The sequence below is a fragment of the Salvelinus namaycush genome, chromosome 3, assembly GCF_016432855.1.
Source record: "Salvelinus namaycush isolate Seneca chromosome 3, SaNama_1.0, whole genome shotgun sequence".
In the NCBI taxonomy this organism is placed as follows: domain Eukaryota; kingdom Metazoa; phylum Chordata; class Actinopteri; order Salmoniformes; family Salmonidae; genus Salvelinus; species Salvelinus namaycush.
This window is the reverse complement of record NC_052309.1, coordinates 47,454,194-47,475,956: the sequence shown is the minus strand read 5'-3', so window position 1 is coordinate 47,475,956 and position 21,763 is coordinate 47,454,194. Positions and strand designations below refer to the sequence as shown.

General features: G+C 42.0%; 2 protein-coding genes across 2 annotated transcripts in view; one reads left to right on the top strand and one right to left on the bottom strand.

Moving 5' to 3' along the window:
- tcf7 (transcription factor 7) overlaps window positions 1-11,477 on the top strand; it is a 65,334-nt gene extending 53,857 nt beyond the window's left edge. Inside the window, exons 9-11 of the mRNA XM_038989017.1 lie at window positions 4,095-4,202; window positions 8,093-8,141; window positions 11,455-11,477. Of these exons, the coding sequence (XP_038844945.1) occupies window positions 4,095-4,202; window positions 8,093-8,141; window positions 11,455-11,477 (180 nt within the window). The remainder of the gene's footprint in view (window positions 1-4,094; window positions 4,203-8,092; window positions 8,142-11,454) is intronic.
- Window positions 11,478-13,382: 1,905 nt separating this feature from the next.
- LOC120031983 (S-phase kinase-associated protein 1) lies at window positions 13,383-19,804 on the bottom strand. The gene is made up of 6 exons (XM_038977880.1): window positions 19,673-19,804; window positions 18,780-18,876; window positions 16,373-16,446; window positions 15,205-15,348; window positions 14,270-14,410; window positions 13,383-14,036 (listed from the first exon to the last, which is right to left on the bottom strand). Exons 2-6 carry the CDS (start codon window positions 18,874-18,876, stop codon window positions 14,001-14,003), a joined length of 492 nt encoding a protein of 163 aa, XP_038833808.1. The 5' UTR covers window positions 19,673-19,804; the 3' UTR covers window positions 13,383-14,000.
- Window positions 19,805-21,763: the final 1,959 nt, after the last annotated feature.

The window sequence follows — 21,763 nt, the reverse complement described above, 5'->3', positions numbered from 1 at the left end:
TAGTACGGTGGCCATTTGATTAATTGTTCAGCAGTCTTATGGCTTGGGGGTAGAAGCTGTTAAGGACCCTTTTGGACCTAGACTTGGTGGTCCGGTACCGCTTGCCGTGCGGTAGCAGAGTAAATAGTCTATGACTTGGGTGACTGGAGTCTCTGACAATTTTATGGTCTTTTCTCTGACACCGCCTATTATATAGGTCCTGGATTGCAGGAAGCTTGGCCCCAGTTATGTACTGGGCCGTACGCACTACCCTCTGTAGCACCTTACGGTCAGATGCCGAGCAGTTGCCATACCAGGCGGTGATGCAACCGGTCAGGATGCTCTCGATGGTGCAGCTGTATAACTTTTTGAGGATCTGGGGACCCATACCAAATCTTTTCAGTCTCCTGAGGGGGAAAAGGTTTTGTCGTGCCCTCTTCACGACTGTCTTGGTATGTTAAGACCATGATAGATTGTTGGTGATGTGGACACCGAGGAACTTGAAACTCTCGACCCGCTCCACTACAGCCCCGTTGATGTTAATGGGGGCCTGTTCGGCCCGCCTTTTCCTGTAGTCCACGATCAGCTCCTTTGTCTTACATGATGTTGTCTGTCTCAGAACTTTTCACAGTGGCCCTTCATCTATCCAATGTCACTATATCTTGTGAAATGATTAAATAGTATTGGTAACCCGTTGTATAAAAGTGATAATGCCCTCGAAGCCAGTGTTTGGAGTATATCTTGGCACAGTTTGCCAATATATCCTCCAAACATCGGCTTATCGGGCATTATCACTTAATTAGAGTTCTAAGGAGAATAATGAAAGACATTGAAGGTGTGTTCCACGACGCGCTAGCGGAGTGGAACTGACCTTGCACAGAGTTGCATTATTTTCCAGAGAACGCATGGAGCCCCAAGTTGATTATCCCTTTTATACCATGGCTATAATTTAACACATTTACCACTAGAAATTGTTTAATTTGCTGTTGGAAATGTGTTCAACGTCCACTGAAGTAGCTAGCAAGTTTACTAGATAGCTACAGTAGTTGCCGTGGTAACCAAACAAACAGACTGGTAACCAAACCATCAGTCCTAGCTTGCTATTATGAAAATCTAATTCAACAATACCAATACTGTTTTCAATTCTACTTTTTCTTTCAAAAGCAGCTCAAACAAAACATGGAAAAATTAACTATAGCCATTGAATTCTACCATGCAAACATACCGTGTGTTATAAGGAAAAAAATGCACGCTCTAGAATGTACTTCAAGTTATTCAGCAATGCCATGGTATAATTAAGCAATAAGGCCCGAGGAGGTGTGGTATATGGCCAATATGCCAAGGCTAAGGGCTGTTCTTAAGCTCGACGCAACACAGAGTATTACACAGCCCTTAGCCGTGGTATATTGGCTATATATCACAAACCCATGAGTTGACTTATTGCTATTATAAACTGGTTACCAATGTAAGCAGGTAGCCTAGTGGTTAGAGTGTTGGGCCAGTAACCAAAGTAACCTGTTGGGCCAGCTGGATTGAATCCCCAAGCTGACAAGGTAAAAATCTGTCGTTCTGCCCCTGAGCAAGGCAGTTAACCCACTACTCCCCGGGCTCTGAAGACATGGATGTTGATTAAGGCAGCCCCCTGCACCTCTCTGATTCAGAGGGGTTGGGTTAAATGCGGAAAACACATTTTAGTTGAAGGCATTCAATTGTACAACTGACTAGGCACAGTGCCTTGCAAAAGTATTCACCCCCTTGGCATTTTTCCGATTTTGTTGCATTACAACCTGTAATTTAAATGGATTTGGATTTCATGTAATGGACAAAATAGTCCAAATTGGTGAAGTGAAATGAAAAAAATTACTTGTTTCAAAAAAATTCAATAAATTAAAAACGGAAAAGTGGTGCGTGCATATGTATTCACCACCTTTGCTATGAAGCCCCTAAATAAGATCTGGTGCAACCAATTACCTTCAGAAGTCACATAATTAGTTAAATAAAGTCCACCTGTGTGCAATCTAAGTGTCACATGATCTGTCACATGATCTCAGTATATATACACATGTTCTGAAAGGCTCCAGAGTCTGCAACACCACCAAGCAAGCGGCACCAAGAAAACCAAGGAGCTCTCCAAACAGGTCAGGTACAAAGTTGTGGGAGTATCTGTCCATAGGACCACTTTAAGCCGTACACTCCACAGAGCTGGGCTTTATGGAAGAGTGTCCAGAAAAAGAAAAAAAATAAGCAAACACGTTTGGTGTTCGCCAAAAGGCATGTGGGAGACTCCCCAAACATATGGAAGAAGGTACTCTGGTTAGATGAGACAAAAATTTAGCTTTTTGGCCATCAAGGAAAACGCTATATCTGGTGCAAACCCAACACCTCCCATCACCCCGAGAATACCAAACATGCTGTGTGGATGTTTTTCATCGGCAGGGACTGGGAAACTGGTCAAAATTGAAGGAATGATGGATGGTGCTAAATACAAGGAAATTATTGAGGGAAACCTGTTTCAGTCTTCCAGAGATTTGAGACTGGGACGGAGATTCACCTTCCAGCAGGACAATGACCCTAAGCATACTGCTAAAGCAACACTTGAGTGGTTTAAGGAGAAACATTTAAATGTCTTGGAATGGCCAAGTCAAAGCCCAGACCTCAATCCAATTGAGAATCTGTGGTATGACTTAAAGATTGCTGTACACCAGCGGAACCCATCCAACTTGAAGGAGCTGGAGCAGTTTTGCCTTGAAGAATGTGCCTATATGTGCCAAGCTTATAGAGACATACCCCAAGAGACTTGCAGCTGTAATTACTGCAAAATGTGGCTCTATAAAGTATTGACTTTGGGGGGGTGAATAGTTAAGTTTTCTGTTTTTTGTCTTATTTTTTGGTTTGTTTCACAATAAAAAAAATATTTTCCATCTTCAAAGGGGTAGGCATGTTGTGTATATGAAATTATACAAACCCCCCAAAAAATCAATTTTAATTCCAGGTTGTACTGCAACAAAATATGAAAAATGCCAAGGGGGTGAATACTTTCGCAAGCCACTGTATCCCCCTTTCCCTAATTAGAGCAGTAAAAATAAATGTTTTGTCATACCCGTGGTAAACGGTCCGATATACCACGACTGTCAGCCAATCAGCATTCAGGGCTTGACCCACCCAGTTTATAAAACAATATACGGTGCATTCGGAAAGTATTCAGACCCCTTCACTTTTTCCACATTTTGTTACGTTACAGCCTTATTCTAAAATGGATTAAATAAATAAAAATCCTCATCAATACCCCATAATGCCAAAGCAAAAACAGGTTTTTAGAAATCTTTGCAAATGTATAAAAAAACTGAAATATCACATTTTCATAAGTATGCAGACCCTTTGCTATGAGACTCAACATTAAGCTCAGGTGCATCCTGTTCCCATTGATCATCCTTGAGATGTTTCTACAACTTGATTGGAGTCCGGCTGTGGTAAATTCAATTGATTGGACATGATTTGGAAAGGCACACACCTGTCTATATAAGGTCCCACAGTTGACAGTGCATGTCAGAGCAAAAACCAAGCCATGAGGTCGAAGGAATTGACCGTAGAGCTCCGAGACAGGATTGTGTCGAAGCACAGATCTGTGGAAGGGTACCAACACATTTCTGCAGCGTTGAAGATCCCCAAGAACCCAGTGCATTGTAATAAGATAAACGCATTCCCTCAGCCCTCCTAGCCTCAACAGTTGTCATTGTGCATGTCATTGTCTAGGCCATGTGTCACAAACTCAAGGCCAGGTGCCAGATCCAAATAAAACGACATTGAACGAACTAAAACCAAATCAAACTGTGTAGAAATGGTAATGGACCTAAATTTCTAGTCTCTTCACTCTGTCCAACTTAGAGGACTATTTTTTGCTAATGTTGATGGCGAGAAAATATCAATTTTAAGTGCGGCTGTCCGGACCTCAATGAAGACTGAATGCGGCCCGCGGGGAAAATTAGTTTTACACCCCTGTTCTAGGCTAATGAACAAAACCTAAATGGCATCTTTGTCTTGTGTGTGTGTGTGTGTGTGTGTGTGTGTGTGTGTGTGTGTGTGTGTGTGTGTGTGTGTGTGTCTCTTCCCTGCAGTGGCACGCTCTGACCCGGGAGGAACAGGCCAAATACTATGAGCTGGCCAGGAAGGAGCGGCAGCTACACATGCAGCTCTACCCCAGCTGGTCCGCCAGAGACAACTACGTAAGGCCCGCCTTTTCCTGGTTACACACACGCAGCATGATCACCCCACCCTGCCACCTGTCAATCAATGAGGCTAGTGGCTACACATAGAAATATCAACCTATTGTATCTAATCATATTTATTTGGCACATTTCCAGAGTTGGTCACGTATCAGTGCAGACATTGTTAGAGAGACTAGTTTACGACCATAGTGTTATTATGACCAGCGTTATAACCTCTATGACCAGTGTTATAATCTCTTGGCATGCCATTCCTTTAGAGTGGGTTTTGAGAATGAGATAGAGCGTACTGGACATTAGTTGGTCAGACATGGCTGTTCAGCGCTGTTCAGTGAGGTGATTTAATTGGCTGTTGAGTGCTTTGCTGTTAGGGACGCATGACGAGCTCCGCTTTTATTACACATAGCATTACACAGTCAGCTGCAAACCTCCCGCTCCCCTCTCATCTCTGTATTACTATAATAGGTTTTTAAACCACTGGTAGTTATATACATGGAGGGCACCTTTGTACTGTTGTAACTGGACCTTAGTATAAGTGCACTGTCTGTGAAATCTGTAATTAGTAGCGGACTTGTAGACTGAGTTAAGAAGTAGTGTAGCGAATCCCTTGCTTCAAATACTGTGCAGATGAATATGATGTGTATTAGAGAGACATGTCTCTAAGAACGTCTCTATGTTATGTGTGTTAGCTTAATGCTGCTTAACTACCCTTCTGTGCTGTGCTCAATTGTGAAGTTGCTGTTGAATTCTTCCAGGAGGCGGGCCTTAGAGAGGGCGCGGGGGAAAAGAATAAAGCTGATTGGGTAGGGCACACATTTTACCCCACTTACCCGCTCTACTAACAGCAGGGTGGCTTTGGCTTGCTCTCCTCCTCAGGCGGTGGGGCGGTGGGGTTCGGACTGTAGAGAGGGAGAGGACAGCTGGGAGCTGGGCTGGAGAGGCTTTCTGGGCTTTGGGGGACCATTATTAGGCTATACCCTCCCTTAGGGCAGGCACAGAGGGGTGGAGGTGGCTTATGTTATGTAAGTTATGCTATGTATCTGGATGTGTTTCTATGGGAGATGGTTTTCCTGGACTACATAATTGCCAATGTTCGCTCACCCCATGTGAAAACAGACAGGATGAGTCTCACAGGGCTCACTTTCTTGCTTTCCTGGAGATCTTTTACACGGCCTATTTTCCTTTCCTTGGCTTGTTAAAGTTTGGGGTTTTGTATCATAACACACCATAGGGGCTTGGCTCTCTCATTTCTCTCTGTCTCTTGGCTGTGGATAGTTCGTTAGCTGGTTAGGGTAAAGAGGGTTACGAGCTGGTCGTGGTGGCATTCTCAATGAGGTGAAATGTGCATGAAGCTTTTACTGCTGCATCTGATTTCGTATCAAATCAGATGAATATGATGCAACGTACTGTGGATAATGTTTTTATGTGAAGATAAATGTCACTATTTAACACTTGAATGTATGTTTCCATGCATGTTTCTTCATATTTCAAAGATGGGAAAATATAGCCAGAGACAATATTGTCCCAAAACACATTAGAACTAATGGAAACTCTATAATAATAGAATATAATAAAATGGTAACACATTATAGCAGTGGTATTCAAAGTCGAGGTCGCGACCCCTTGATAAGAAATGGAAATGCAATGAATTGACCGGTTTTAAGGTTGTGCCATTACATTTGGGGTGAGGTGGGGTCGTGAGAAATTCTTGGGGGAAAAATGGGGTCCCCGGATATTCTGGCTGAAAAAATGGGCTCGCCGCTGAAAAAGTTTGAATACCAATGCTTTATTGTGACCGTATAGATAACACTTTATTTGGAAAGTCCCAAGCAGATGGTTGGTAGATGTTCAGTAGATATTACCAACAATAATAATAATAATAATAATCATCCATTTATTTTATATAGAGCTTTTAATTACAAGTCAAATCTTAAAGTCGCTTTAAAAACAAAATAATCAAAAAAACAATTTAACAAAACAAATATAGGGATTTGGCAGTTCTTGGGCGAAGCTCTTCCACAACTTTAGATGAAAGGCAGTTCAGAAATGTATTATCTTGAGAGGAGGGAGCATAGATGGTACAGCCAGGCAGGGAGATAGAGACATCAGACAGACAGGCCACAGAGCTCTTCATCAGCCCCCTCGTCATATTCAACAGTCACAGCTCTTCCTCCTCCGTAGGTACACTCTTAGAAAAAAGGGTTTCAAAAGGGTTCTTTGGCTGTCCCCATAGGAAAACCCTTTTTGATTCCAAATAGAACCATTTTGGGTTCAATGTAGAACCCTCTGTGAAAAGGGTTCTACATGGAACCCAAAACGCTACTATTTGGAACCAAAGGGGTTCTACATGGAACCAACAAGGGTTCCTTCAAAGGGTTCTCCTATGGGGACAGCGGAAGAACCGATTTGGGTTCTAGATAGCACCTTTTTTTCTAAGAGTGTATGATGGATCGTCCACTACTGAAATGTACCACGCACGTGGGTGATGCTTCGGCACTGTAAAACGCCAGTAAGACCACCTCACCTCAGCAGTGGTTCAGAAAAGCCCTCAACAAAACAAGCTTCTAGGAACTGGGGCAGGGGGTCAAAAATAATTTTAGCTAGCTAGCCAAGCCAAATATAAACTGGCTTGCCATAATCAGTCCTGCAATTCCGTGGGTCAGCACCAGATATTTCACTTAATCAATTTTTTATTTTACCATTATTTAACTAGGCAAGTCAGTTAAGAACAAATTCTTATTTTCAATGACGGCCTATGAACAGTGGGTTAACTGCCTTGTTCAGGGGCAGAACGACAGATTTTCACCTTGTCAGCTCGGGGATTCAATCTTGCAACCTTTCGGTTACTAGTCCAATGCTCTAACCACTAGGCTACCTGCCGCCCCATCTATCAACAAGTTATCAAAAAAAAAAAAAAGTTTGATTCAAATATGCAATGAAAAACACTTAAAAACAATAAAATATGAGCTCTCTGCCTAGGCTACCTCACGGTGCCATGGCAACCACGGAACGCAGCAACTTAATAATTAATTTAGTTATAATATTATTATTATATACATTATATTAATATTAATTAATGAACATAAGATGTTCAATAACTGTCATCAAAATGTCAACTAACTATCCACTAACAACAACCCTCAACTTAGCAAACAGTTGCTTATCAACAGATAGTTTGTTAGCAGACGATTTTATCCAAAGCGACTTAGTCATGCATACATTTTACATATGGGTGGTCAAGGGAATCGAACCCACTACCCTGACGTTACAAGCGTCACGCTCTACCAACTGAGAAACAAAGGACCACTAGCTCTGCTACAGTCTAACCCCTTCCCAGACACAAGCCAGAAAACCAGGGTAGTCATGTGATCTGTTAGCAAAACAGGAAGTGAAGGTCCACCTACGCAGTCGTGGGGTTTTCTTCCGCAAGCCGTAACCACACACACACAATGCTTTAGGGAGCAGTGAGGGTAGACGAGTCTAGGCATCCAAGAGCTGTTCCCACATCCTCTCCCCAATATGAGACTTGAGACTTTATTACTCTCTTCATGAGAACAACCCCAACCATACTATTAAGGCCCCACTGTATAGCCTATGGAGTTTACAGCAATATTACTGTAGATCATTCGAGTTCTTTCCCTTCTCTTCTACTGTCATCGTAACTTGTGGCCTGAGTGATCATGAAGTGCCCTCATTCACCCCCATTCCACGACTTGTGAATTGGGCCGTCTCTGGTACAGTTGACTTAAGTCTCATGAACATGGTGAATATCACGACGTGGTTCTCCCATGGTTGTCATCGAGATGTCACTGACAGATACTGTCCCGGTGGTGTATAGGACCCCGTCCCCCCTACTGACTCTCTGTGCGTCTGGTGGTGTGTTCCAACAGGGCAAGAAGAAGAGAAGAAAAAGAGAGAAGCAGCAGGACTCCACCACAGGTAATGTTCAATTAACAACCTTCAACATCCTCTCAGGCCAAACCACCACGCTTCAATACAACATACCAAAACGTCAAGCCCTATTCTAGCGTTTGAAACAACTTCACTGGTCGACTATCCTCTACTCGGACTGGGTCTCTGCTACTCTAACTAGCAGAGTTTGAACGCATGGCAGACTTCCCACTTGAAGTGTTCCTCTCTTCCCTAGTGACCTCAATGCCTGTTGGGAATGGAGCTCCTGCTCCCTCTACTCTGTTCTGGCTGCAGTTATGGGTTGTTGTTGTTGTTGTTGACTTGGGCACTAACAGTCTGGTTTGATGGCTTTCTGATTTACCATCTCTGTCAATGCGTCAACGTCTGCACTGACCTCTTTATCTAATCTGATCTGATCTGCTCTCTCTCTCTCTCTCTCTCTCTCTCTCTCTCTCTCTCTCTCTCTCTCTCTTTCTTTCTTTCTTCATCTCTTCCTCTCTTTCCTTACTTCTTTCCCATGCGCATGTTGCCTTGTGCTCAGACCCTGGCTCTCCTAAGAAATGCAGAGCTCGCTTCGGCCTCAACCAACAAACGGACTGGTGTGGTCCCTGCAGGTGTGTATCTCTCGCCCTCTCGCTCTGCTACCCCTCTCTCCCTCCTCTGTGAGCGTGCCTCAGCCCACTGCTGTGCTCTGCATGCACTCATCTCACTAACCCTGTGACCCACGTCGCCCCCTACAGGTAGAGAACGCCAGCGTACTGGGGTTCCAGGAGGCTGTATTGGAAACTAAAGCTGCTTTGCTGGCTGGTGATGGGGTGGGTGTCTCCTCAGGGATTTGTGGGTGTAGAGGTGGGGATGATGGGTGATTATGATCAAAGGAAAGTGGGAGAGAGGTCCTGTAGTTCTGAGGGGAGGAAAGGGTTTCACACATACAGTTGAAGTTGGAAGTTTACATACACTTTGGTTGGAGTCGTTAAAACTCGTTTTTCAACCACTCCACAAATTTCTTGTTAACAAACTATAGTTTGGCAAGTAATTTCTCCAACAATTGTTTACAGACAGATTATTTCACTTATAATTCACTGTATCACAATTCCAGTGGGTCAGAAGTTTACATACACTAAGTTGACTGTGCCTTTAAACAGCTTGTAAAATTCCAGAAAATTATGTCATGGCTTTAGAAGCTTCTGATAGGCTAATTGACATAATTTGAGTCAATTGGAGGTGTACCTGTGGATGTATTTCAAGGCCTACCTTCAAACTCAGTGCCTCTTTGCTTGACATCATGGGAAAATCAAAAGAAATCAGCCAAGACCTCAGAAAAAACATTGTAGACCTCCACAAGTCTGATACATCCTTGGGAGCAATTTCCAAATGCCTGAAGGTACCATGTTCATCTGTACAAACAATAGTACGCAAGTATAAACACCATGGGACCACGCAGCCGTCATACCGCCCAGGAAGGAGACGCATTCTGTCTCCTAGTGACGAACGTACTTTGGTGTGAAAAGTGCAAATCAATCCCAGAACAACAGCAAAGGACCTTGTGAAGTTGCTGGAGGAAACAGGTACAAAAGTATCTATACCCACAGTAAAACGAATCCTATATCGACATAACCTGAAAGGCCGCTCAGCAACGAAGAAGCCACTGCTCCAAAACCACCATAAAAATGCCAGACTTCGGTTTGCAACTGCACATGGGGACAAAGATCGTACTTTTTGGAGAAATGTCCTCTGGTCTGATGAAACAAAAATAGAACTGTTTGGCCATAATGACCATCGTTATGTTTGGAGGAAAAGGGGGACGCTTGCAAGCCGAAGAACACCATCCCAACCGTGAAGCATGGTGGTGGCAGCATCATGTTGTGGGGGTGCTTTGCTGCAGGAGGTACTAGTACACTTCACAAAATAGATGGCATCATGAGGATGGAAAATTATGTGGATATATTGAAGCAACATCTCAAGACATCAGTCAGGAAGTTAAAGCTTGGTCGCAAATGGGTCTTCCAAATGGACAATGACCCCAAGCATACTCTCAAAGTTGTGGCAAAATGGCTTAAGGACAACAAAGTCAAGGTATTGGAGTGGCCATCACGAAGCCCTGACCTCAATCCTATAGAAAATTTGTGGGCAGAACTGAAAAAGCGTGTGCGAACAAGGAGGCCTACAAACCTGACTGAGTTACACCAGCTCTGTCAGGAGGAATCGGACAAAATTCACCCAACTTATTGTGGGAAGCTTGTGGAAGGCTACCCTAAACATTTGACCCAAGTTAAACAATTTAAAGGCAATGCTACCAAAAACTAATTGAATGTATGTAAACTTCTGACCCACTGGGAATGTGATGAAAGAAATAAAAGCTGAAATAAGTAATTCTCTCTACTATTATTCTGACATTTCACATTCTTAAAATAAAGTGGTGATCCTAACTGACCTAAGACAGGGAATTTTTACTACGATTAAATGCAAGGAATTGTGAAAAAAACTGAGTTTAAAATGTATTTGGCTAAGGTTTATGTAAACTTCCAACTTCAACTGTAGATGTTCTCTGCTTAAAACAGATATTTCTTGGTTATGCTATTGGTAGAAATGACAAAGCAGACATTTTTTATTTATTTACAGTGGATGGATGATCAGTCATGCTCATCATCAGTGCCTTTTTTTTACCAACTCAATCTCTTCTCCTTTATTCCTTTACACATCTGCACACTCAAAGTCACATCAGTGTAGAGGTACCTGCCCTGCCTTCCCCACCATGCCGTCACATCATGGAAATCTCCTGACCACTGTGCGTGTTGTATGTGTGTTGCGCTGCAAGAGAACAAAGGGAGGTGAATGTGGTTAGAGCGAATCCTGATCACCGCAGATGAACGCACACACAGACACACACAATCTCGCACATGCACAGCCGCTCTGCACTTTGATGCCATTTCTCATGCTCATCTGCCTTCAACTTTCTCCATTCATGCGGTCAGGCAGTGCAGCTTTTGATAGTGAACTCTGACATTTAGAATCGCTCTCTCTTCCTCCCCATCTCTAAATATTTCCTCGCACCTTCTCTTGCGCAGGCACTAAGTGACTCATGTTGGGTTCTGGTAATAATCATGGGATTATTGTTCACTTTCAATTTAGCTTAGAAAACAACATTTCTAATGATCACGAGAACAACCACAAAAATCATTCATGATTTGAAGGAAATGGTGGTGGATGATCTATGAAAACATATTTGATGGTATTCAATGGATTTGCTCTTTTGGGGTCTTCAAACTCAATTCAATCATGTTGAAAACAGTAAAAAAGTTCATTTTGGTGACGCTTTGCATCCACGCTTTATTCACAGATAACTCTCTTGACTGTTCCTAGGAGGAAAAAGAAGTGCGTTCGATACCTTCAAGGAGGATGGTGCGCCAGCCCCACTTCTTCCGATGGAAGCGCTATAGACTCGCCCCCCTCCCCCGTCGACGGCGTCCCCCCTCAGCACCCCTCCCTGCCCAGCTCGCCCTCGCCTGCTTCCCCCTCACACATCCCTCTGCACCCCCAGCCCAGCAAACAACACACGCCCCTTATCCTCTCAAAACCCAAGACCACAGAACTTTCTCTCAAAGCTTTAATAGAATCATCCCAACAGCACGACAATCTCAGTCATCATCATCATGACTGTACCCTGCCCAAGTCTCACTAGCCAGCCTCACCTGTCCTGTCCCCTCTCACACTTCCTCGCACCATCCCAACACACCGCCAGACAGACAGACAAAGCCCAACGTCATCAGGACCAAACAAGGAGTGGGGAGCAAAACGCTGGAGAAAGACCTTCACCACAAACATCCAAAAACAATGACAGAGCATTGTGTCTGGGAGAGGATGCCATTCACATCAATATGACTAACTGACTCCTGACTGATTTACTCAGTGCTCATGTCATTTTAATATTGCCGGGATGATAACTGCTTCTCTTCCTCACTGCCTAAAATCGAATTGATTCCATTTCCAAAGATTTTTACAGAGGAGTACTGTACTCCTCCTTTTCATAAGACTTTCAGACGTGTCAAAGGAACCTTTTCCAGAATAGATAGTATTTATATTGATTAATGATGTCGTATAAGGTTGAAGCTTCAAGGTAGAAGTGACAGTGTTTTTCACTGTGTAGACATGTTCTTGTCTCCCCTCGGAGAGACTCATCTCTGTTATGTTCATTTGTTTTAGGCACTTCCTGCTTGTCAGTCAAATTCTTGCTAGATACATTATTTTGATGTAGGTCTCTCACAGAGTATTAAAACATCATTGGTGTTTGTTCAAAAGGATGCAGTTTGGGAGATTAATTTGTTTCCTGGTGTCAAAAAGCCTCCATTATATAATAAAAAATGAAATTCAGCAGTCCTAAACTGCCTCTGACTGAACATTCTGTAAACCAGGGTTTCTAAAACTATGGGTCAGGACCCAAAGTGGGCCCTGGGATGTTAGAGGTGGGTCGCGAGTTATGAGAATACATCTTCCTTCATACACTATTTCTTCTTAATTTGGTTCAATGGAGGACGATTTGAGTAACATGAGGACTGTTAATTTCTCATTTGGGTCTCAAGCTGAAAAAGATTAAAGAACCCTGCTGTAAACTAAAGACCAAATGAGTACTATATTTCATTGTGTTCTAAAGTTTTATGTTGAATTCCCTACATAAAATGTAAGTTTTGTTATGTAAAAATGAACATTTTTTTTCTCCCAACGTTGTTATTTTAGTCTCTAATTTCAGTTTTCCACTAAAAGCAATATCATTTTTTATTTTACACCCATTTTCTGAGAGAAAAACACATTTTGTGCAGAAGTTTTGCGTTAGCTTTTCCTTTCATTGAAGTTATCACAGCTGTGTCAATCCTTTTCAGTGTGTTCATGTTCCACCTAAGTGTACCAAAAATATATGTGAAAAACAATGGCTTTAATTTACTGCTTGCAAGTGTCAAACCCTGCTTACTTTGGAGATACTGTAGGTGGTGTACAGCAAGGCTTTTCTGTTTGTTCAATCAATGTCTAGTCCATCAGAGGGTGCTCTAATGTTAACACACATCTTAGATTTGGGGACTGCTCGTATCAGAATGACCACACATAAAAAAGGTGTACTGATGTCTGTCTTTTCTATTTTTTTTACACATTGAAAGACTTCTGCCTTTGATGTGCTCATTTTTGTTTGATGTATTAAAGTATTTTGAAAATCTGGATCAGTTTCCTCACTATTTCCCATTAGATGTACAATCACAAACAGCAGACAGACAGACATTATTTTAAGTAATTTATTAACTCCTGGAATTCAATGGGTGTTAACCCTAAATGTCATCTTCAGAGCAGAACTGAGAAAATATTCCAATAGTACTAAGCTAGGTAAATACCCTAAGTTGAGTGACAAACAGCTCGCACACATTTACTTCTTCGACAAGCACTTCCAATCCACAGGACATTTTGCACACGTTTAGCCCCACTTCAAATCTCCTACGACAGCTTGTCTCCTTATCATGACTTTAAGAAGACAGCACAGAAGAGGCTGCATTTACAAAATTCTGCACTGCGCTATCATTTCAGTCAAAAAAAAGCAATTTATTCAGTTGACTCAAAAAGAAAAATAATAATAAGATATTCAGTAAAAAAAGACAACTATAGCAATTCAAAAAAGGAGTTAAATTGTAAAGACCAGACTATGCATCTCATGTGAATATGTGAAGTAACATTTGTAAAAACATGAAATAGCTTTTTAAATTCTTTTGCACAAGCAATAGAAATGGTCATGCTATAGGGGGGCGCTCTAATAGACTAAATATAATATTAACACGTATGAACAGCGCAGTGCAACCAGTTAATGGAACAATCCTTTCAGTGTATTAGTGTTGGCATGATCCTCCTTTATTTCTCTTCACACCACTGGTTCTCCTTGCGTACCTGGGGAGAGTGGGAATGGAAAAGCAGCACACACTGTCACATGGCTCAAATGTATATTATCACAAGGCAGCTCCGCATTCAGGACTGCGGTTCTGCCCTAAATAACACCTTATTCATTTTATAGAGTATTACTTTTGACCAGGGCCTATAGGGCTCGTCAAAAAAAGGTAGTGCACTGTGACTGTATAGGGTGCCATGTGGGACATCCTGAAAACCACAGAAGGCCGTATTACCTGGGCTTCCTCCTCCTCTGTGAAGTCATTTTTGATATTGAACGTCTTCCTGATCTCCTCTGGGGTCTTGCCTTTTATCATGTTGGCCACCGTCTTGCAGGTGACATCTAGCAGTCCTTTGATGTCCAAATAGTTTGCGGCCTAAACATTTAAAAAAAGAAAATAATAGGAGGATGAAGATGAAAAGAAAACAACTGCAAATACTGCCTTTCAAGTGAACTACTGCAGCCCTGGGCTTAGGCCGAGTAAACAGGTCTCAGGAGCTGGGTAAAACCTACTCCTCAAATGACAGACTTGTGTTACAGTTCCTAGAAGCCCTGAGCGCTACAAGAACATATTGCGCAAATCACTGCACAAGAGCCATGCAAGGCTGCTTGTTTAACTTCATATGCACATAGCTGATACTTCCTGAGCCGCTTACACACAGGAAGAGAAAACGCAGCCGTCTCCATGTGTTTCTATGCAAAGCCGGTGGCAGATTTGCCTCCCACCTCGGCGGCAGCAGCACAGGGAGGGACGGCACATGCACAGCGAATTTCTCTGACGCACAAGTTCAAATATTTGCCACCTGTGCCTCCCCTCGGTGACCAATCGAATTACAGGGGGATGGATCCCTTTTCCTGGGGTGTTTCATTGGATAATCCAGTGGTAACATAGTGGAGGCGTTTTGTACCACCAGAGTTTAAGATTTTGGATAAACTGTCGGGAACTTTTCTGCTTTTTTGACTGTGTGTAAGGCTCTTTAGTAATGAACTACTACTACCTCCAGTTATAACTTTATTACATTTTATTAAGCACCTACTAGCTTAACTGGTGTGGTATGTTCAGCTAAGCCATTGCCTAAATTCAAGACCTGAGACACTTCCACTTTGTATGTGTGCAGGTGTCAAACTGTTTCTGTGAGTGAGTGGCAGGGGGGGGTGGTAGGTACACACCAGAATGAGTTCGAAGAGGGTCCCTTGGTCCACTTTGAGGAATTCCTGGTCCCAGACGGGAATGTCGTCCGTCCTCTTCTCCTTGTTCTCGTCATCCTCGGGGGGAGGGGGGTCGTCTTTATGGTGGGTGCACCACTGGATCACCTGGAGGGAGGAAACGGAAGTGAGAAAGGAAACAACATGAAAAGGAACAACTATTCCTGGCACACAGTCCGTGAATCAACAATCAGACACGCCAGGGCATCCATCTCCCACGGAGTTCAGTTTCAGAGGCCTAACTTGAGGACGGAGGTCAGAGCACACATGACGTTTTCTGTTTAGAGCTGTATGCTTCTGGCAGAGACACATGCTATTCTACAGATGTAAGAAACAACAAAAAACCCGACATTAAGTCAGGCAGAAAATGTATAATTATCTGACCATGCAAACATTTCCCCAAACAAAATGTAATTCATTAGCCACATGGATACAGTTGCTGAACAAAGCAGCAGAAACAACATCAGCTTGTCCCTCAGTTGGAGACATGCACAAGACAGCATGGAACAATTCAACTGGGAGATGGAATAACAAAAATCATCTTTAATCCCACAGTATAATGCCAATTAACACCATCTACACCTTCAGCAGACAATCACACCATTTGATTTCTAGAGATTCGGACAGGCACAGATGACTAGTTGCATTTGTTCTTTCACATTGTAGACTGTACCCCTAAGGCCAACTATCCCAACCATCTGTCCTTGAGCAAGGCTGCTCCTGTAAGTCTCTCTGGATAAGAGCGTCTGCTAAATAATGTAATGATCGAGCATGGACCCTCACAGCTCCTCCCACATAGGTACGGATCCCTGTTACAGGTTTGAGAAAGTCATTCTGCCTACACGTTTGGCTTACATTGGTTTAAATTGTGCCCAAATGTTCCACTTCCTGGAAAATCATCTAGGAGAAAAAGCTAAGAAGGGTTTGGGTTCAATTGAATTGTGCCGCTATGGATAGAATTGATGTGCAACTAAACTGATAAGTGGAAATAGAGACAAGATAGCCCCAGCTCTGGTTGGGAGGAGGCACTTTACCTAAGGTTATCAATGTCCAACTCCCAACAGTTTGCCTGTCCCTCAGTCCATTGCACCAGATATGGGATAACTGTCAGACAGTGAGTCAGTCCACTTGCCTTCTTGAGGATGGCTGCATTCACATTCGGGAGGGGGACTGGATCATCATCTCCTTCATCATCCATACCCAAATCTGTCAAAGACAACCATTAGACAAGTGCACACAGATACTGACAGACAGTTTTGATAGCTGCACTTTGAATCAAATTGTATTTGTCACATGTGCCGAATACAACAGGTGTAGACCTTCCCACGAAATGCTTACTTACAAGCCCTTAAACCAACAATGCTTGTTCAAGAAATAGAGTTCAGAAAATATTTACTAAATAAATCAAGGTAAAAGAAAATGACGTAACAATAACGAGTATATACGAGTCATGGTATGGTACCGAGTCAATGTGCTGGGGTACAGGTTAGTCAAGGTAATTTGCACATGTAGGTCAGGGTAGATGTTTAATACGTACTAGTGGCTATGTAGACTACATAAAAGATTTAACCTCATGTAGGGTGTCCACCCACTCTGCCCAGAGTTGGTGGAAAAGCACTTTGGCGATGAAATTTCACTTCCTTATGTTAAAAAAATACATATTAGCAAGACAAACATGTTCTGAATCATTCAGTGGGGTTTTCCCTAAAATATCATTCAATCCAAAAAGTCGGATTTTGTAACCTAATACAGCCAATAAGAGCTCTGTTGACAGAACGGCGCTCTTTCTCCCAGTGACCTTTGACCAGAGGCTTCCGCTTGAAAACAAGTCGCTTTATGGAAATTTCAAATAGAGCTCTCTGCGTGCCCTCGTTCAAAATCAATGAGAGCGCCATTTCTCCTGCTGAATTCGTTGTTGGTGAAAACTCTAGGTTAAGATTTTGCATGTTGTGGTAGTAGTGTGCAAAGTTCTTTCCGCGGGTCGCAAAAAGCTAAATTAGCATGACACAAGTTGGATTAAATGTAAAATGTTTTGAAAATAAAACGCTTGGTATACGCTCAGTGCTCCTTTAACATTTTACAGAGATATGCTTGTTTGTGAGAAATCTTCAAATACGAATTTCGTATTAATATAGGGTGTCTAATGAAAAATGCATCTTTTGACCAATGGGTAAAATAATATGTTAATTTTGTAGATGATCCTCTATGAAAACCAATGGTCCAAACCTCATGTCTATATCCAATCAGATAAAATGTTATTGGTCACATGTACCGAATACAACAGGCATAAACTTCACAGTGAAATGCTTACTTACGAGCCCATTCCCAACAAAACAATTAAAAAACAAATATTTGCACCAAAGAAAAAGGAAATAGTAACACAAAGAATAACAAGGCTATACACAAGGAATACCAGTACCAAGTCTATGTGCATGGGTACGAGGGAGTTGAGGTAATACAGTATGTACATGTGGGTAGGCAATCAGGATACATAAGAAACCGAGTAGCAGCAGCGTATGTGAAGTGTGAAAGTGGTTCTGTGTGTGAGAGAGTGTGTGTGGCGTCAATATGCTTGTGTATGTTTTGTTTGTGAGCGTATGTAGTGTGTGTGTGTGTGTCAGTGTAGTATGTGTGAGTGTGCATAGAGTCAGTGCAAAACAATTCAGATAAATAAATAATAAAGGAGGTCAATGTACACTGTCCAGGTGGCCATTTGATTAACTGTTCAGCAGTTTTAAGGCTTGAGGGTAGAAGCTGTTCAGGTGCCTTTTGGTCCCAGACGGTACCACTTGCCGTGCATTAGCAGAGAAAAGAGTCTATGACTTGGGTGGCTGGAGTCTGAATATTTTTAGAGCCTTCCTCTGACACCACCTGGTATAGAAGTCCTGGATGGCAGGGAACTCGGCCCCAGTAATGTACTGGGCCATACGCACTACCCTCTGTATTGCCTTGCAGTCAGATGACAAGCAGTTGCCATACCAAGCGGTGATGTAGCCAGTCAAGATGCTCTCATTGGTGCAGCTATAGAACTTTGAGGATCTGAGGACCCCCGCCAAATCTTTTCAGCCTCCGTTCAAAACTTATTGGGAGTTTTGACCCTTGTTGGATGGTCAAAATTAGCACGACTAAATCAATGGAGGCCAGAGTAGAAGAAAAAAGTTGTCAATCTGAAAAACAGCATTGTGTCAGCTAGGCTGGATGCTGTGTGAGAATTAAGGCTACCTGACAGGGTCACCGTTGAACTCTTCATCTAACTTCTCAAATCCAGAGGACATAAAACAATATAGAGGTAAGATATATCAGAGGTAAGATGTATATCGATTTGAGACATGACATGTGGTATTTTCATATACACTGTTAAAACTACAATAACCTTTGATGGGATTACGGTAGTTTCATGGGGTTTGGACCATTGGTTTTCTTAGAGGAGTAACAACATAATTAACATGTTTTACCCACTGGTCAAAATATGCGTTTTGATTTGAACACCCTACTCATGTTACAACCACATGATCACAACAGAGTACATAGCTACATACCTTCCAGCATTGTCTTTATTGTAACAGACTGCTTAGCTATTTCCACATCCACCTCAAAGATCTCTCCATCTGAGCTTTGCAGTTTAATTGTGGGCATCTGTAAAACAGGAAAACGTTTCAGTTTCAGGCTTCGCGTTAGTTAGCGGGGTAATGAACTACATTTTATAAACTACGTTTTATATAGGGTGACAGGCGAGCCCTGTATTCGGTTTACTGACAAGGTAACAGTTACGCTACCTTAGCTACGTTGGCTAACGTTAAGGTGGCTAGTTAGTAAGCCATTTCCAATCCTAGTTAGATAACGTTACTGTAGTCAGACAAGTAACGCCAGTTATTCGCTACCCAAACACTTGCCAGCCAAGTTCATGTTTCGGTAGACAGGCAAGTTAGTTAACTAACTAAGTAGTTCTACCTAGCTACGTTACCAGTTCACGCATCTTACTGTTTAACGTTAGCTGGATACCGTTAGCTAGCTTCACACGCTAACTCAACATAGCTATCTAGCTTCGATTCCAGTCTGTTTCATGAACTAGGTACAGTAGTTAGCATTAACTTGCTTGGTTAGTACCGACACATATAGCCTGGGCAACTGTAAACAAACAGGATATCTGAAACGGGCATAGGCTGAAATAAGATGTTAGATTCAATACTAGCGCTACACTTAAAGTAGGAATAATTTCAGGTAACAGTAAGCTAACTAGTTAGTTACATTAACCTTAGCCTGCTGTGCTAGCTGACAACGACTAGCTAACGACGTCGTCAGCAAGGCCTCGTCTTAGCAACCATATTCAAGTAACTTATATTTTAATTTAGATATAGGAATACTACATTTAAAACACAAATTATTTCACCAAGACATCCAACTAAATCGTATGTAAATGGTGGTTACTTACTGTGAATGTTTTAAAGCAAATCTAGAGATAAAATGTTAAACGTCAACAGGGCCAGACCGAAGCACAGACAATCACTGGAACTGTGCTAGCTACGCTTTGTCAAATGGAGCAGGTAGTCTTGTGATATGCCTGTGAGTGATTTTCCCCATTGACATTAAGACAGAATTTCACGTAATATTTATTAACAGGATTGTCTTCTAATGCTATTATTGTAATATTTAGTGCATTCTGTTAATTTTTGCGTCCAAAATATATACAATTATAGTATTATCTGCGCATGTTGCTCTTTCATGATGTGTTCTGCTCAGGTTCTGTCTATTTGTCCCAGCACAAAAACAAATTACCGTAATTGTTTTACTCTCTTTGTGCAGTCATATTGTTGGCCAAGATGTTAGTATTTTTTTTAATGCCATGACAGTAATTGTTTAATGTAAATATGCCTACACTTTGTTGTTGCCTTATTTGAATAGTGGGCCTATGAAGTATTGCATGTAACATGTGGCTATAAATATTATGTAAAATCTTATTCGCATATAACATGTGGCTATAAATATTATGTAAAATCTTATTCGCATATAAAATGTGGCTATAAATATTATGTAAAATAATATTCACAACAATGATCACTGATTCACAATCACACCTTTACCTTGACAGACATTCCGAGTTGTAATGTTGAGTCCTGCCGTGAGATGGCACTCTTCCCACATTATTTGTATATTATTTGTATTCACTTATAATAATATTTAGGTGGGTGCTTAATATTTGCATTATATTCATGTGTGAATTTGATTTTTTTTTTTTTTTGCATATACCAACTCCCCCTAAGACACCCCCTGAGAGTAGGGTCACGGCCAAGATCTGTCATTATCAATGGAGCAATTTTTTTATTTTTTTATTTCACCTTTATTTAACCAGGTAGGCCAGTTGAGAACAAGTTCTTATTTACAACTGCGACCTGGCCAAGATAAAGCAAAGCAGTGCGACACAAACAACAACACAGAGTTACACATGGAATAAACAAACGTACAGTCAATAACACAATAGAGAAAATCTATATACAGTTTGTGCAAATGAGGTAAGATTAGGGAGGTAAGGCAATAAATAGGCCATAGTGGCGAAGTAATTACAATTTAGCAATTAAACACTGGAGTGATAGATGTGCAGAAGATGAATGTGCAAGTACAGATACTGGGGTGAGAAAAAAAAAAGAACAATATGGGGATGAGGTAGTTGGATGGGCTATTTACAGATGGGCTATGTACAGGTGCAATGATCTGTGAGCTGCTCTGACAGCTGCTGCTTAAAGTTAGTGAGGGAGATATGAGTCTCCAGCTTCAGTGATTTTTGCAATTCGTTCCAGTCATTGGCAACAGAGAACCTGCCTTTGAAAAAAACAGCATTTGCTTTCCTAACTGCCTGTGTATATTGGTTCATAACTTCCCTGAAGTTGCATATCGCGGGGCCTATTCGATGCTAATGCAGTACGCCACAGGATGTTTTTGTGCTGGTCAAGGGCAGTCAGGTCTGGAGTGAACCAAGGGCTATATCTGTTCCTGGCTCTAAATTTTTTGAATGGGGCATGCTTATTTAAGATGGTGAGGAAAGCACTTTTAAAGAATAACCAGGCATCCTCTACTGACGGAATGAGGTCAGTATCCTTCCAGGATACCCGGGCCAGGTCGATTAGAAAGACTTGCTCGCTGAAGTGTTTTAGGGAGCGTTTGACCGCAGACCCATTACGGACGCAGGCAATGCAGCAGTGATCGCTGAGATCCTGGTTGAAGACAGCAGAGGTGTATTTAGAGGGCAGGTTGGTCAGCATGATATCTATGAGGGTGCCCATGTTTATAGATTTGGGGTTGTACCTGGTAGGTTCATTGATGATTTAGGGTTAAGTGCCTTGTCAAGGGCACATGGGACAGATTTTTCGGGATTTGAACTAGCACACTTTCACTTACTGGCCCAACGTTCTAACCGCTAGGCTACCTGCAACCCTTTATCAACAGTAACACATTCTTATGGGAAATAAGAAGTGGTGAACAGGTTGGACCATTATAAGTATTTATCACTACCATGTGATAAAAATAA